We start from the raw sequence: 16108 nt of genomic DNA, 5'->3' as shown, positions 1-16108 counted from the left end.
CTTTCTCCCGGCCCCCCACCCGCAAGCGGCATCTGGCTCCCAAATCTTGCCCCAGCCCCAGGCCCAGTCACCCCATCTCTGCAGTTGGAGACCCTCCTGGACCAGGCTCCTCTGGGCAGCCAAGGCCAAGAGGGTCCCTTGAAGTGGGGAGAGGAATCAGAACCCCCAGAGACCCAGAGAGGACCCCCCCCAGCGGCTACGTAAAGAGGTGACTTATTCCAAGAGCATCACGGAGTCCAGCAGTTCATCCTGAGACCCACCCCCTCTCATTTCTATGCGGCTGGACCTCTCCCTTGCCCCCAGAACACCCAGTAAAGGCTCATGAAGAAAGCAAAAAAGAAAAAAGAAAACTCCATTTGCCTCTGGGTAGGTCTTATTCACCACGCGATTATCTTCTTTGGCCTCACAATTGCCTGTGATTTGAGTAGGCAGGCAGTACAGCTGAGAAAACGGTCAAGAAGTTGTGGCATACCTAAGGTTGCAGGGCCAGTCTAGGATTAGGACCTGCATTTTCTTACTACTCCAGTGCCCTTTCCCGAGTTAACCTCAGGCCAGTGGGATAAGATTCTGCCAAATGTTATCCAGCTTGTTTTCGAAAGGATGTTAATTCTCAGAGCACTATGAATTTTTCGTTGGCAATGCGACACACACACACAAAATGGTGCCTCTTAAGGGACTCCTGAAAAGTTTAATTGTGCTTCTGTGCACTTAACTTTCACTCCCCCCAACCCCTGCCTTCCGTACCATTTTCCTCTGCTCCCCTTTTCCTAAGTTTGTGATTGCGAGTGGTGATGGTGGGATTGTCCTAGGTTTCAGCCCTACTGAAAACCGCTACAGAAGACAATTCCTTGATGGATATATTCTAGAGAACATAGGGGCCGAATGCACAAAGTATCAATGGGAGCTCAAAAATGAATGGACGACGAGTAGATGGATACAGTATACTTTAGTTCAAACTTTCCGAGCGATCGTACTATTCTACCCGCTCCATGAGGAAAGGACAACGCTTGTATCCTCAGCGCTAGCACAGTGATTGGCATAGAGTAGGCACTTGATTATATTTGATGAATGTGATTTTGAGGAATATTTGATGAATGAAGAATCAATCATCAGGGTCAGTAAGTGACGAATCACAACTTGGTGCAGCTCTTAAATCTTCCAGCCTCCGTTAATACCCCCGGGCCTTCGTGGGGATTACCCGAATTGCAGGAGAAAGGAATAAAGCCCCAAGCTGGGATATAGCTTTCGGAACACCAGTGGGCAGAGCCTGAGGGAGTGCGCGCGCAACCACGCCAGCTGCGGATTAGATGACTTTTTCCCTGGCAACGGTTTGTTGTTAGCAACGGCTTGTTGTTAGCAACGGCTTGTTGTTAGCAACGGCTTGTTGTTAGCAGCAAGGCGGTAGTCCGGCGGTGGTCTAGGCAGAGCTAGCTGCCTGGGGGCGGGAGGCACCTGCCATGAATCCGCCGGGATCCCTGAGGGTCCTGGAGGAGGAGAAGGAGCATTTAGCCACTCCGATTGTCGGGCCCTCGATACATTCTGATAACCCTCAGGAGCGGATCCAGGCCCGGCGCCTCCGCATCGCGGCGCGCCTGGAAGCTCGGAGGCGGTGAGCTGGGTTTGGGCGGGTCCCGCCAAGGAGCGCCCAGGGTGCGGTGACGCGGTGCGGGGATGAGGGGGTGGCTTCTCCGGGCCGGAGCCCCTGCGGTGAGGGGGCGGCGTGCCCTACGTGTGAGCCGGCCTTGTTTCTTGATAAGATAGAAAACATTTCTACCAGAAGTTTCAAACAAAGCATGGGATATTAAAACATTGAACACACTAGTAAAGTCAAAGACGGAAATCATAATCCCTCCAGCATGTTCATGGAGAGCCTGCTGCGCCAGGCACTGTGGGCCATACCCTGAAGAGGCGGGCTCCATGACCTGCCCGCCGAGGTCTTTCTTTCCTCCTTCCTCCCAGCCTGCCTTCCTTCCACAAGTAGTTATGGAGTGGACCTCGGCTGTCACTTCTTCTGGTCTCAGTGGCTTATCTGGGTGTGTGACACCCTTTTCCTGCAGGCTCTGAGACTGATAACCACACCGTTCTCAGGCCGGGGTTGCCGCACCTGTCCATGCACAGACGGAGTGGCCTTATCTTAAGGGGGTACAAAGGTGAACCTGCGTGACCCCCTGAACACCCTCTCAGTGTGACAGCACTTATACCTGTCCTGCTGGTCACGGTCAGCTGCCCTGCCAAGATGGTGCTTCTCTTCTTGTCTGCTGGCCTTTGGACACAAGGGCCCTAAAGTGATGTGGCTGGGTTCCAATAAAACTTTACTAAAGAACACTGAAATCTGAATTTCATATAATGTTCATGTGTCACAAAATATCCCTCATATTTAGATCTTTTTTTCTAAATTAATAAATTTCATACTTTAGAGAAGTTTTAGGTTCACAGAAAAATTGAGTGGAAAGTACAGAGATTTCCCATATACCCCCTAGCCCTACACATGTATAACCTCCTCCACTATCAACCTTCCCCACCAGAGTGGTACATCTGCTACAACTGATGGATCTTGATAGATATATAATGACATGTTTCCACCATTACCGTATTGTACAGAATAGTTTCAGTGCCCTAAAAATCCTCTGCGCTCTGCCTATTCATCTTGATCTTAAAAAAAAAAAATTTGAAAATGTAAAAATCATTCTTCACTTGTGAGCCATACAAAAACAGGTGGGTCAGATTTGACCCATAGGCCAATGTTTGCCAACCCTGATGTATAGATCAATGTGATGTTCTGTGGGATATTCAGATGGTCCTGATCTATTCAGACTATATTTTGACAGATCAGGAGAGTTAACATGGCTCTGTGAGTGAGAGGCCTATGTGAGTATACATTATCTGTTCCACGTAAATGTGAACTTCCTGATCCTTTTTCCTAATTGAGGTAGAAAATAATGCATTTGGCCCAATCAGTGGCTACATTCCATGTCCCTAAGGCCACAGTAACCTGCTGTAGCAAAGACACCCGACCTGCATGTCAGCTGTGATCAGGACTGCTGCTTGGTTGAGCTTGCGGTAATTGACAGTTATTATCTTGGATCCATCCAGTTTTTGCAGGACCAGACCAGTGAATTAAATGGAGATTTGATAGGCACCACCACTCGCAAATCCTTGAGATCCCTAAGGGTGACACTAATCCCCACCATCTCCCCCAGTTGACAATACTGCTTTTTCATGCACTCGGGTGAAGTTTCGGAGTGTCCATTTGACCTTCCACATGGTGATAGCTCTTACCCACAGGCCAAGGACCTAGTGTGAGAATTTCTCAAATTTCTAAGTATGTTAAGATCACTCTGGTTGCTCTTTGGGGAATGGTTTGGAGGAGCCAGAAGTGAAAGTAAGGAGTCCAGTTAGGAAGCAGTTGTATTTGTCCAGGTGAGAGATGCAGTTGGTCTGAACTAGTTAGTGGCAGTGGTTTGGAGATAAAGCAGATACACTCCAGACATATTTTGGAATTGAAATTGACTGGATTTACTGATTGATTGGACATGCTGATGAAACACAGGGGAAAAGCTAGAATGGCTTGAACAGCTGGGTAGATAGATGGCAGTACCTTTTATTGAGACGGTAAAGACAGTGATGGGGGCAGTAAGGCAGGAGTTGAAAATCAAAGGTTTGGTTTTGTCCATATTAAGGGAAGTCAAATTTTGTAAGACATTAAAATTGAGATGTCCACTAGGCAGTTGGGTATGGGTCTTAACTCAGAAGAGATCTGGATTAGAGGGACCAGTGCGAAGAGTCAGCAACATTATGATTGTATTTTAAACCATAGGAATGAATTAAATTACACTGGGAAAGAGGATTAAAAAGGGATGAGAAAAGTGTTCATGGCTAAGTCTTAAGAAAGCCCAGCATTTAGAAGTTGATGGAAGAGGAAACGCTGACAAGGAGAATAAGATAGAATGGCCAGTTGAGGCTGGTAGAAAAACAAATAAGTGAGGTGCAGTAGCGTACCTAATGAATTTGACGCCTGGAGCAGGTAATTTCTAAAACACAGATAATAACAATAGCCTGAAAAGAAAAGCAGACAATGAACATTTTCTTTTATTGAAATTTGTTATATTACCATGCCGGTAATTTTTAAAAAATAAAAATAAAATTTACAATACAAAATGAGAAAGAAGTAATGGATGAATACTTTTATATATGTTTTTAAAAATTATTTTTGGCTGCGTTGGGTCTTTGTTGCTGCGCGCAGCCTTCTCATTGTGGTGACTTCTCTTGCTGCAGAGCTCGGGCTCTAGGCACGGGGCCTTCAGTAGTTGTGGCTCATGGGCTCTAGAGTGCAGGCTCAGTAGTTGTGGCACACGGGCTTAGTTGCTCCATGGCATGTGGGATCTTCCTGGACCAGGGATCGAACCCGTGTCCCCGCATTGGCAGGTGGATTCTTAACCACTGCGCCACCAGGGAAGTCCCAATGAATACTTTTAAATTACATGTAGGGAATTCCCTGGTGGTCTAGTGGTTAGGACTTTGTGCTTTCACTGCCGAGGGCCTGGGTTCGATCCCTGGTTGGGGAACTAAGATCCCACAGCGTGGCCAAAAGAAAAATTACATGTGTTTGGGGAAAAAAAAGGAAGAAAAAAGCATATGAAGAAATGTTCCCAAAGGAGTGAATTCGCAAGACTTAGAGAATGAGTTGTGTATAGAATGACAGAATAGAAGTAACTCAGGTTCAGTTTCTTCATGTTTCTAATAACTGGGCTAGTGTTGTTTATGTCAAATCCCTAATCTGCTGGGATATATAGTACCTGGGGGGTTGTGGACGTGCCCTGCGCTGAAGTGAGCTGGGACAGTTCTGAACCATTTCAAATGTGCTCTCAAAACACAATTTTTTAAGTCCTATGCGTAGCTGAGTCTGTGTGTCAGAGACCAACTGTATAATTTCAAGTTCTACAAATTAACTTCCTCCTTCAAGGATGAGAAATAGAAAGGTGCTATATTGACGCTTACATATATATTATTAAAAAACAATAGTAGGGATTTCCCTGGTGGCACAGTGGTTAAGAATCCGCCTGCCAATGCAGGGGACACGGGTTCAATCCCTGGTCCGCGAAGATCCCACATGCGGCAGAGCAACTAAGCCACAACTACTGGGCCTGTGCTCTAGAGCCCACGTGCTGCAACTACTGAGCCCACATGCCACAACTACTGAAGGCCGCACTCCTAAATCCTGTGTCCTGCAACAAGAGAAGCCACTGCTTGCCGAAACTAGAGAAAGCCCAAGTGCAGCCACTAAGACCCAAAGCAGCCAAAAATAAATTTAAAAAATTTAAAAACCCACAAAAATTAAAAAAAAAAAGATTTAAAAATCAACAGTACTGCAGCAATTTTTTGGAACTTAGATTAACAAAAGATTTTTCAGAAAAAAGTGTTTTATGAATTGTTTTGTTGCTGGCACAGGGTGATAATAAAAGACTGACTTTAGTCAGTTGTGTTGTTTTAAAATTAGCCTTGGGCTCCCTGATTGCCTATGGTGCCCACTGCCCTAACTGCCTAGATCTCGGTGGGTCATTGAGTTGTAGTTTTAGAGGGGAAGCTGTTAACAGAATTAAATGTCATATGAAGTTAAAGAATAAGATTAATGGCTAAAGCACCCAAAACTCTCAATCTCTAGTTTTTCAATTGACATTTCAAATTCCTGAGAGATGTCACTTCTGAGTCAAGATGGTGGATAGAACACATGCATTTACCTAGGATCTCTATCAAAAATGAGATTTAAAGGGATTAAGTAAAAACGATATAAACCCACAAAGTCAAGCAAAACAGGGGGACTCAATAGCAACAACATTTTGGAAGCTGGGACGTATATAGACAGATGGTAAATGGCTTAGCAGATTGAAGAGTATGGAAATATAGACTAGTAGTGAGGAAAGCTGAGAGCCCCCTTCATTTCCTCTGCAATAAATCTCCAAAAGGCAGCATCAGGTGTACCCGGATAGGGGGGAAGAAGGAACTAAAATAAGGAGAATTGATTGGAAAATTAATAGATGTCAAGAACCTTTCTCCCACTTTGCACAGTTGACCGGAGGTTTGGCGAAAGTAAAATGGAGGATGCATGGTTTGGGGGATGCTGGGCAGAGAGGAGGAAAGGACATGGTACTAAAAGCAAGGGGATTCCACGGGCACATGCACACTGGAGCTGAGCGCCTCCCCCTCCCCGTTCCTCGAATGCTGGCAGGACCTGCCCCTTGCAGGCAGGAGACTGGAGAAATCCCTCTGCAGAATCTGACCAGCCCAGAAGGAGGGACTTGAAGACACTGAAATCAGGTTTGCCCGGGAAATGGTTCAGGTAGATTGTCCTGCACTGAAGTTCACAACTGTTATACCACACCCTTGCACTCAGCACTTTCATAAGCTTTTTCGCCTTAGCATGGAAAGGTAGCCAAGGATTTCGAGACGTCTGAAGAAAGTGTTTAATGTGAAAGGTAGACACCAAAATGAATAAACAGAAAAAAGCAACTTAGAGGAAATTGAGACCATGTAGGAAGAAAACAACAAAACACAATGAAAACACTGTCTTTAAGTACACTTGAAACTTAGATAATGTTATATACCAATTTTACTTCAATTAAAAAAGAAAGACAGGGACTTCTGTGGCAGTCCAGTGGTTAAGACTCCATGCTTCCAATGCAGGGTTCGATCCCTGGTTGGGGAACTAAGATCTCGCATGCTGTGCAGCACGGCCAAAAAATAAAAAAGAAAAGAGAGAAAAAAGGAAAAAATGACTGTCATTAATCCTCAGAAGAAGATATGCAGATCGCCAACAAACACATGAAAGAATGCTCAACATCGCTAATCAGAGAAATGCAAATCACAACTACAATGAGGTATCACCTCACACCAGTCAGAATGGCCATCATCAAAAAATCTACAAACAATAAATGCTGGAGAAATAAATGGTGTGGAGAACGGGGAACCTTCTTGCACCGTTGGTGGGAATGTAAATTGATACAACCACTATGGAGAACAGTATGGAGGTTCCTTAAAAAACTAAAAATAGAACTACCACACGACCCAGCAATCCCACTACTGGGCATATACCCTGAGAAAACCATAATTCAAAAAGAGTCATGTACCATGTTCATTGCAGCTCAATTTACAATAGCCAGGACATGGAAGCAATCTAAGTGTCCATCGACAGATGAATGGATAAAGAAGATGTGGCACATAGATACAATGGCATATTGAGTTATAAAAAGAAATGAAATTGAGTTATTTGTAGTGAGGTAGATGGACCTAGAGTCTGTCATACAGAGTGAAGTAAGTCAGAAAGAGAAAAACAAGTACTGTATGCTAACACATATATATGGAATCTAAAAAAAAAAAAAAAAAGGTTCTGAAGAACCTAGAGGCAGGACAGGAATAAAGACGCTGGTGTAGATAATGGACTTGAGGATATGGGGAGGGGGAAGGGTAAGCTGGGACAAAGTGAGAGAGTGGCATGGACATATATACACTACCAAATGTGAAATAGATAGCTAGTGGGAAGCAGCTGCATAGCACAGGGAGATCAGCTCGGTGCTTTGTGACCACTTAGAGGGGTGGGACAGGGAGGGTGGGAGGGAGACGCAAGAGGAAGGGGATATGGAGATATATGTATATGTATAGCTGATTCACTTTGTTATACAGCAGAAACTAACACAACAATGTAAAGCAATTATACTCCAATAAAGATGTTAAAAATAAAAAAAGAATCTTCCTGTTAATGCAGTAGACACGGGTTCGATCCCTGGTCCAGGAAGATCCCACATGCCGTGGAGCAACTAAGCCTGTGCGCCACAACTACTGAGCCTGTGCTCTAGAGCCCATGCACCACGACTACTGAAGACCGCGCACCTAGAGCCTGTGCTCCGCAACAAGAGAAGCCACCGCAATGAGAAGCCCACACACCACAATGAAGACCCAACGCAGGCAAAAATAAATAAAAGTTTTTAAAAAAAGGATCCTCAGAGAAAAAAGAAAAGATAATTGCAAACATGAAACAAGAATAGGATGCTACTAAAATAATCTAGAGATCAAAACAGAGCTCTTGGAAATTAAAAATAAGGTCGAAATGGGAAACAGTAGAAGGGTTGGGAAGTAAAGGTAATGGAATTGCCTGGGAGATAGAACGAAAAGGAAAAAAGATAGAAACTAGTAGAGAAAAAGATTTTTTAAAAATTAGAGGACTAGGGCTTCCCTGGTGGCGCAATGGTTGAGAGTCCACCAGCCGATGCAGGGGACACAGGTTCGTGCCCCGGTCTGGGAAGATCCCACGTGCCGCGGAGCGGCTGGGCCCGTGAGCCATGGCCTCTGAGCCTGCGCGTCCGGAGCCTGTGCTCCGCAACGGGAGAGGCCACAACAGTGAGAGGCCTGCGTACCGCAAAAAAAAAAAAAAAAAAAAAAAAAAAAAATTAGAGGACTAGTCCAGGAGATCTAGTATCTGCTTTCTAGATCCAGAAAGAGAGAGTAAACAGAAGGGTGGAAATGATCACTGAAAGAATTCAAGAACATTTCTCAGAACTGAAGATCCTGAGTTCCCTGGTTGAAAGGGGCCACCTGACAGCAGAATGAATGAAAGTAGACCCACCCCAGGCACACCACTGAGCATGTTCAGAACACCAAGACCCGAAAGAAGCGTCCTGCGAGCTTCCAGAGTGAACAGCGATGACAACAGTAATGACGACTCTCACATACAAAGAAAGGATTACGAGACAGGGTGACGTCTGGTTTCGTAAATAGCAACAGTGGACACCAGAAGACAATGAGCAATGCCCTCAAAGTTCTAAAGAAAACGGTTTTCAACCTGGAGCTCTAAACCCAGCCGAACAATCAATTACGGTTCAATTTTTTAAGTCCTGAAAAGGGACTATGACTTGCCTGGAGGTATGGTTATTCAAGATGGCAGCTCCCACTGAGCCCATATGGGTGGCAGTGGTGGGGAAGCAGTTTCCCAAAAGAGGGATCCAGCTCAAACCTGAGGAGAGAGAAGCCTGGGATGGCAACGTTAGGGAATACGATAGGTCAGCACCGACCAAGAGAAACACAATACGTAAATTAGCATCCACATTAAAAAAATAGAACAGGTGAAATTAAATTTTGTAATTTATCTTGTTGAACTCACTATATAAAAATATTATTTTAACATGTAATCAGTATAAATCATATTGAGATATTTTGCATTTTTTTTATTGAAAGTCTTCAGAATCCATCTAGTCCATATTTTACACTCATAGCACATTTCAGTTTAGATCATTTCAAGCGCTCAACAGCCACATGTGGTTAGTGGCTATCATACTGGACAGTGTGGTGCTAGGCAGTCAGAAATGACAAGTACAAGGCAGCAATGGGATTACGGCTGAAACTAGATGATAAGAATGTGTAGCATAGTTATTTTTCTTTCTGAAGCACAGGTCTTTGCTCCAGGAAGTAGTTGGAAGGATTATTTAGACAGAGGTGGTAATTAATTGGTGGTCAAAGTAGAAAGTCAGGTGAATGAGTGTGTTTTGGATGGTAATGAGAACACCATGAGCCTGGCAATATCTGAAGCCCTGAGTAGAATGAAACAAATCGTTTTCTCGGTAAGGGCAATGAGTAGGTTCAATAAGGGTATGGAAGTGAATGAAATGACGAGGAAAAAGAGTTTCAGCTGGATTGGGAGTGGGGTGAGGGGTGCTAACTCAATTCCAGCTCTCAGAAATGGTGTAGCACGATGTAGGGCTGTGCTGACCTTTGAACAAAGGGAAGGGAGGTGGAAGTCAGGGAGAGAAAAAGTCAAGAAAGAATGAAGAGTCAAGAAAGGCATCTGCTTCTTTCACCATGGTTGAAGTCATAAGATGATGGTTTCATTTTTCTTAAGGCAGAACTGGGAATCCTCATGGCCTCTGTGCGCCAGAGGAGACAGTGGACCTCCACCATGTAAGTGGGGTGGGTCTTGGTGGGGTCATTCCCCCATACCTCCCCCAAAGAAGCCCAGAATCTGGAACCTTATCTTTCCCCCGTCATCTTTGGTCTTATTTTCTGATTAACACATACACACATATGCGCTATTTATAAAATTCATGCAATGGAAAAATGTAGAAACTATAAGTCCTCAGTAAAGTTCTCTTTCCTTAAATAATTCCTGTCATCTGTTGGTCATAAATCCTTCCAAGATTTTTCCTGTGCATATGTGTATAAGCCTAGTTTAAGAAGAAAATCTATATTATACTTTACATATTGTTCTACAGCTGGCTCTTTTTACTTACATATTGTGGACATCTTTCTGTGCTGCTAGATAGCACATCATTTTTTTTTAATAGGCTACAATATATTTTCTTGTATTGTTGCCTCACAAGTTATTTAAACAGGCAACTGTTAACATGTATGTAGAATGTTTCCACATTCCTGCTAGTAGAGAGAGTGCTGCAGTAATCATTCTTGTGCATATTTCTTTTTGAACTTGTGAAAACTTTCTGTGGAAAGTTCATAAAGGTTCAGTCAGACGGGAGGCCCGTGTAAGATTTGGAAAAGTCTTGCCAAATTGCCTTTTGAATGGGTTGTGACCCTTCACATTCCCACCCATGGAGTATGAATCAATGGTCACTCACACCCTCTGCCCCACCAGATACTATCAACTTTTAAATCTTTTCTCTTGATAGGAGAATGAGGATACCTCACAGGGTTTTCAATTTCATTTTTCTGGTTATATGTGAAGTTGAACATATCTTCAAATGTCTATTTGCCATTTGTATTTCTTCTGTAAACTGCTTGTTCACATCCTTTGCCAATTTTCCTATTTGGTATTTTGTCTTTTAAAAAAATTAATTTAACTTTAAAAAATTTAAGTATAGCTGATTTACAATGTTGTGTTAATGGTATTTTGTCTTTTCTGTATGGATTTGAAGGATCCCATTCTATTTTAGAGCAGAAGTTTGTCAAATATCTTTTACCAGTTTATCCCTTGACTTTCAAGGATAAAATGTTTAATTTTTTTTGGCCATGACACGTGGCTTGTGGGATCTTAGTTCCCCCACCAGGGATTGAACCCCAGCCCAAGGCAGTGAAAGGGCTGAGCCCTAACCATTGGACCACCAGGGAACTCCTAAAATGTTTAAATTTTAGGAAGTAAAACCATTCACTCTTTTTTGTTTTTCTAACTTTGATCTTACTCTAATAGAGGTTCTCTCCTGTATTTAATTCTAGTGTTTTTACGATTGTGTTTTTTTAGTATTCAAATTTTTATCCATATAGAATATATTTTTGTATATACTGTGATGTACTATGAAATTTTAAAATATAGACTCTAAGTACTAAAAGTAACTTCAGTTTCTCTACTTTTTTCCATCACAGGGAAGCTCTTGGAGAACATTTAGACGGGAAGGAGAGGGAAGAAGATCAAAGCAAGAGCTACAAACAGAAAGAAGAAAGCAGACTGGTAAGAACTGGGGAGTTACTGGGTCGCGACTGTCCTGTAGGACTGGGGCTTTGCTCTTCCTGTGCTGTGCCTTTGGTGGGCTACAGTGCCAAGCCCCGCTCCTCCCTTCTTTTTCCCTCCTGTCCTCTCCCCTCCCCCTTTCCCCTCTCCTCGCAGACTTCAAGACCATCTCACTTCCCAACTCTTCCACTAATTCCTCCGCGGCGCAGGTTGAACCCTTTGACTTCCCGTCTGTACCATCCGTTTCATTTTAGATACTTTTCTGCCTTGTATGACTTTTCGAAGATGTGTATGCGTGCAGTGTCCCCAGTGGAACTGTAAGTTCTAGGAGAGCGAGGGCCTCTTGGTGTAGCTGTGGAGTAGGGCAGAGCTTGTGCCCAATAAACTCTAAAAGGAAGTCTTTGATCGCTCTCCCGTGGCGATGACAAGGGCTCCTGAGACATGAATAAAGGACTTGGAGCGAGAGGCGCAGGAGCGATAAACGGTAGTTCAAAGCAGCGCGCCGGAACTGGTACACTGCCGCGTTTACTTAATTAATTGCATGCACAGTGACACCGTGGGCGTTGAGATATGGGAAAGAGCTCATCCAGACGGCCTGGTCAGGGAAGGTTCCACGGAGAAAGTGGGGTTTGAGCTGGGTCTTAGAAAAGTTAAATGGGATTTACAAAAGTGGAGAAGAGAGATCACTGCTAGCAGAAATTGAAGTGTATTTACTGGGAGAAAAAAATATTCAAATTACTGAAATATTATTATAGAGCATAGAGGTATCTAGCAATAATTGACAACCTGTGCTGTACTGGATCAAGGATAAAATATTTTATTGTAGTGGAAAGAACTTTGAACTATTATGGGTTCTTGATCCAGATCACCCCTTTATACTTAGGGTACTTCATCTAAAGGTTGGTGATCTCTGAGTGTTTCTGTGTAGAATAAAAAGGGTATTATATATAATCTTGAAAATACTGTTGTAGTAGATACTGCTATCATCCTGGAAATACTGATATACTGTTCAGTATATTTTCAATTTTAGAGTGTAAAATTGAGTGTAAAACCAGAGAGATAACGTTGTTTTCATCAGTAGCTTTCCCAGGTTCCTTTCGCTTAGGACTTAAATCACGAAGAGTGTTGCCATTGAAGAGAAATGTATAAAGAAAATGCTACCTTTCTCAATATCAAGGTATTAACAACCAGGTCTGTCCTAAGACCTGCGCAGGAGGGGCCCCTGTCCTGCACCTTATCAATCGTTTTTTTAAATGATAGTTCTTCTTGTTTCCTGTTTAATCTTGGTCTACTCCAACTTTTTAAAGTTTTCTTCTAGAAGCCTCATCGTTTTACTGTTTACATTTGGGTCTATAATCTTAGACCAAAACGGATCTGGAATCCATTTTTGTGTGTGGTGTCAAAGTGGGGCTCAAGGTTCATTGTTTTCTAAATGGACCTTTAATTAACCCAGCACCATTTAGAGAGAAGATCATCCTTTCCCCTCTGCATTGCAATGCACCCTTGTTGCAAATCAGGTGAGCCTACTTGTTTGTTTCTAGATTCTCTATTCTGTTCCATTGGTCAATTGTCTTTATGCCAGTTCCACACTATTTTAATTACTGTAGCTGCACGACAGGCCTTGATATCTGGTGGGGTAAGTCCTCCAACTTTGTGGTTCTTCAAGATGGTCTTGGCTGTTCTTGACCCTTTGCATTTCCATATAAATTTTAGAATTTGCTTCTCAATTTCCACCAAAAAAAAGCAGCTGGGGTTTTAATTGAGATCGGATTGAATCTATAGATCAATTTGGGAAAAAATTAATATCTTACCAATATAGAGATTTATAATCTGTGAGGATAAATTATCCCTCCTTTTATTTAAGTATTCTTTAATTTCACTCAGCAATGTTTTATACATTTTCTTTTTTTAATTATTATTTATTTTTGGCTGCACTAGGTCTTCACTGATGCGTGCGGGCTTTCTCTAGTTGCAGCGAGCGGGGGCTACTCTTCGTTGTGGTGCCTGGGCTTCTCATTGCGGTGGCTTCTCTTGTTGTGGACTACAGGCCCTAGGGAGTGCAGGCTTCAGTAATTGTGGCACGAGGGCTCAGTAGTTGTGGCGCATGGGCTTAGTTGCTCCATGGCATGTGGGATCTTCCCGGACCAGGGATTGAACCCGTGTCCCTGTGTTGGCAGGCAGATTCTTAACCACTGCACCACCAGGGAAGTCCCTATACTTCTTGAAGTTATAATTGTTCATTGTTGATTATGTAAAAGTACAATTGGTTTGTTTTTTTTTTTTCTTTTGCGGTACGCGGGCCTCTCACTGTTGTGGCCTCTCCCGTTGCGGAGCACAGGCTCTGGATGCGCAGGCTCAGTGGCCATGGCTCACGGGCCCAGCCGCTCTGCGGCATGTGGGATCTTCCCGGACCGGGGCACGAACCCGTGTCCCCTTCATTGGCAGGTGGACTCTCAACCACTGTGCCACCAGGGAAGCCCACATTTTTTTTTTTTTTTCCACAATTGGGTTTTATATATTGATCTGATATCCAGCAACCTGGTCAAATTCATTTATTAATTCTAATAGTTTACCTGTAGGTTCTTTTTGTTTTTGTTTCTTTTTACATATATAATCATCTGAAAATGACAGTTTTATCTTTTTCCGTTCAATTTTGATACCTTAAAAGTTTTTTTCTTGCCTTATTGCTCTAGATAGGCCCTCTAGCCCATTGAATAAAAGTGGTAATGAGGAGGGTCCTGTGTCTTGTTCTGGCCCTCCTCTGGATGCACCCCCTCAAGTGGACTTGCCTCAAGTCTACTCAGAGCCCAAGTGCCCCCATTAGATCACTCTCTGAGTGTCACAGAACTCCAGATTCCCTGCCCAAATGGTTCTGAACCCACTTTCAAGGCCTGCATGGGCCTCTTCCCAGGGTCTGTCCTGCTCAGGGCAGACAAGGCCTCAGGGATGACCAGGGGTTTAGATGGAGCTCGCATGTATGGTCTGGGAAATTCACATGCCTGCATCTGAAGGACTAGGAGTGTGAAGAGAATGGGGTGGGCTCCAGGCTGGTGGCCAGAGACTGGCTCTCCCCTAGCCACCAAGTTCTGAAAGGAACTCTGATAGGTAGTCTGAATTCAAACTAGGACTTATAAATTGTTATGAAGGTGCCAAGGTAGGTGGATAGAACATATTTAGTGGTTTATTACACTGAATTGTATTTTTAAATATTTAGATATATGGTATGTGGACCTTCACTTAAACTCTCATCCTGGGTCTCAAAAATGTTAGGGGTGTGTCAATCTGATGGTAACATTTTCTGTTTTACTTTGAGACTTAAATACTTGATTCAGAAATTTCTGATGTTCGCATTGTCTGAGTAGAAAATAGAAAATTGCTCTAAACTACAGGAAAGCCATTGCTTCCTTATGCATGTAAGACTGTTTGGCACAAGTGATAAGGCTGCAGCTGTTTAAAAAAGGCCTGGAGTACCCTGGATAGCTGGGTGGAGGTTCAGTTCTGTATTCATTTCAGTGAATCCCTGGAGCAGAGATATTTATAAGTTCCTAGTTCAGAAATGATTCGAGAGTCGAAAAATTTGTAAATTCCAAAACAGACTTGGAAAAACTCAGGCATAACCTAAGGGTACTTGAACTTTTTTTGAGAGGATTTATCATCTTGAAATCATGACATCACCAAAAGTTCAGGAGGGAAGGTACTGCATGTGAAATTTACCAAGAGGAATTTAGAAGGGGGGTACCAGTAGCAAAATTCCTGGGCCTTTGAGGGAGGGGTCAGTGCAGTCGGCTACAATTCTCTCCTGTATTAGAACACCTATAGCAAGAGGTTCCACGTAACGTTAGCTTAAACAAGGTAGAAGCTTATTTCTCTGGTTCACGTAATAAACAGTTCAGAGCAGAAATAGTCCAGGGCTGATATGGGGCTTTCTTTGAGGCTGAGAACCTCACCTCCTTCCACCCTTGCTTAGGTTGCCTTCGTCTGCTTCACCACGTCATACTTTAGCATCACATGCCAGCCTGGGAGACAGAGAAAAAGGGGGCAGCAGAGGGCACACCTTTCCCCTTCAAGGCACAATTCAGAAGTGGCACATACACTTCTGCTCATGTGTTATTGGTCAGATTGCAATCTAGCTGCAAGGGAGGTTGGGAGATGTATCTATTTTGGGAGGTCAAATGCCTAGCTAAAATTTGGGTGTTCTGTTATTAAAAGAAAAGGGGGAAATGGACATTGGAGGACAATTATTATTATGTGTCTCACATCCCCAGCTGAGCTTCTTAGAAAGGACCCTGGCAGTGTCAGTCACTTGGAAGCCTGCTGGGGAAAGTGTTGAGATGTACCCAGAGCGGATGCCCGCGTACTGATAGGCTGGTCCCTCCTTTAACGAGAATAAACTAAAGTACCTCCAGAATTGCAGAGTGCTATTAAATTGTAAGCTGTAACATCACATCACAAGTGTCCTGGTGGAAACAGGTTGCTAAGTAGAGGCTACGCTTTAAAGTCTTAAGGTAAATTTTTTTTTAATATTTATTTTTTATTTTTATTTTTTAATTTATTTATTTTTGCCTGTGTCGGGTCTTAGTTGCGGCATGTGGGCTTCTCTCTAGTTGTGGCGTGTGGGTTTTCTCTCTCTAGCTGTGGCGCGGGCTCCAGAGCGCATGGGCTCTG

At 43.4% G+C, this 16108-nt stretch overlaps 1 protein-coding gene across 1 annotated transcript in view; it reads left to right on the top strand.

Moving 5' to 3' along the window:
* The first annotated feature begins 1457 nt into the window (after positions 1-1457).
* The window catches only part of DRC1 (dynein regulatory complex subunit 1), a 45714-nt gene continuing 31063 nt past the window's right edge, over positions 1458-16108 (top strand). The window contains exons 1-2 of the mRNA XM_060168848.1: positions 1458-1609; positions 11359-11443. Coding sequence (XP_060024831.1) covers positions 1458-1609; positions 11359-11443 — 237 coding nt within the window. The remainder of the gene's footprint in view (positions 1610-11358; positions 11444-16108) is intronic.

This window comes from Lagenorhynchus albirostris, chromosome 13 (assembly GCF_949774975.1).
Source record: "Lagenorhynchus albirostris chromosome 13, mLagAlb1.1, whole genome shotgun sequence".
In the NCBI taxonomy this organism is placed as follows: domain Eukaryota; kingdom Metazoa; phylum Chordata; class Mammalia; order Artiodactyla; family Delphinidae; genus Lagenorhynchus; species Lagenorhynchus albirostris.
The sequence above is the reverse complement of the archived record's forward strand: the minus strand, read 5'-3'. Positions and strand labels throughout refer to the sequence as shown.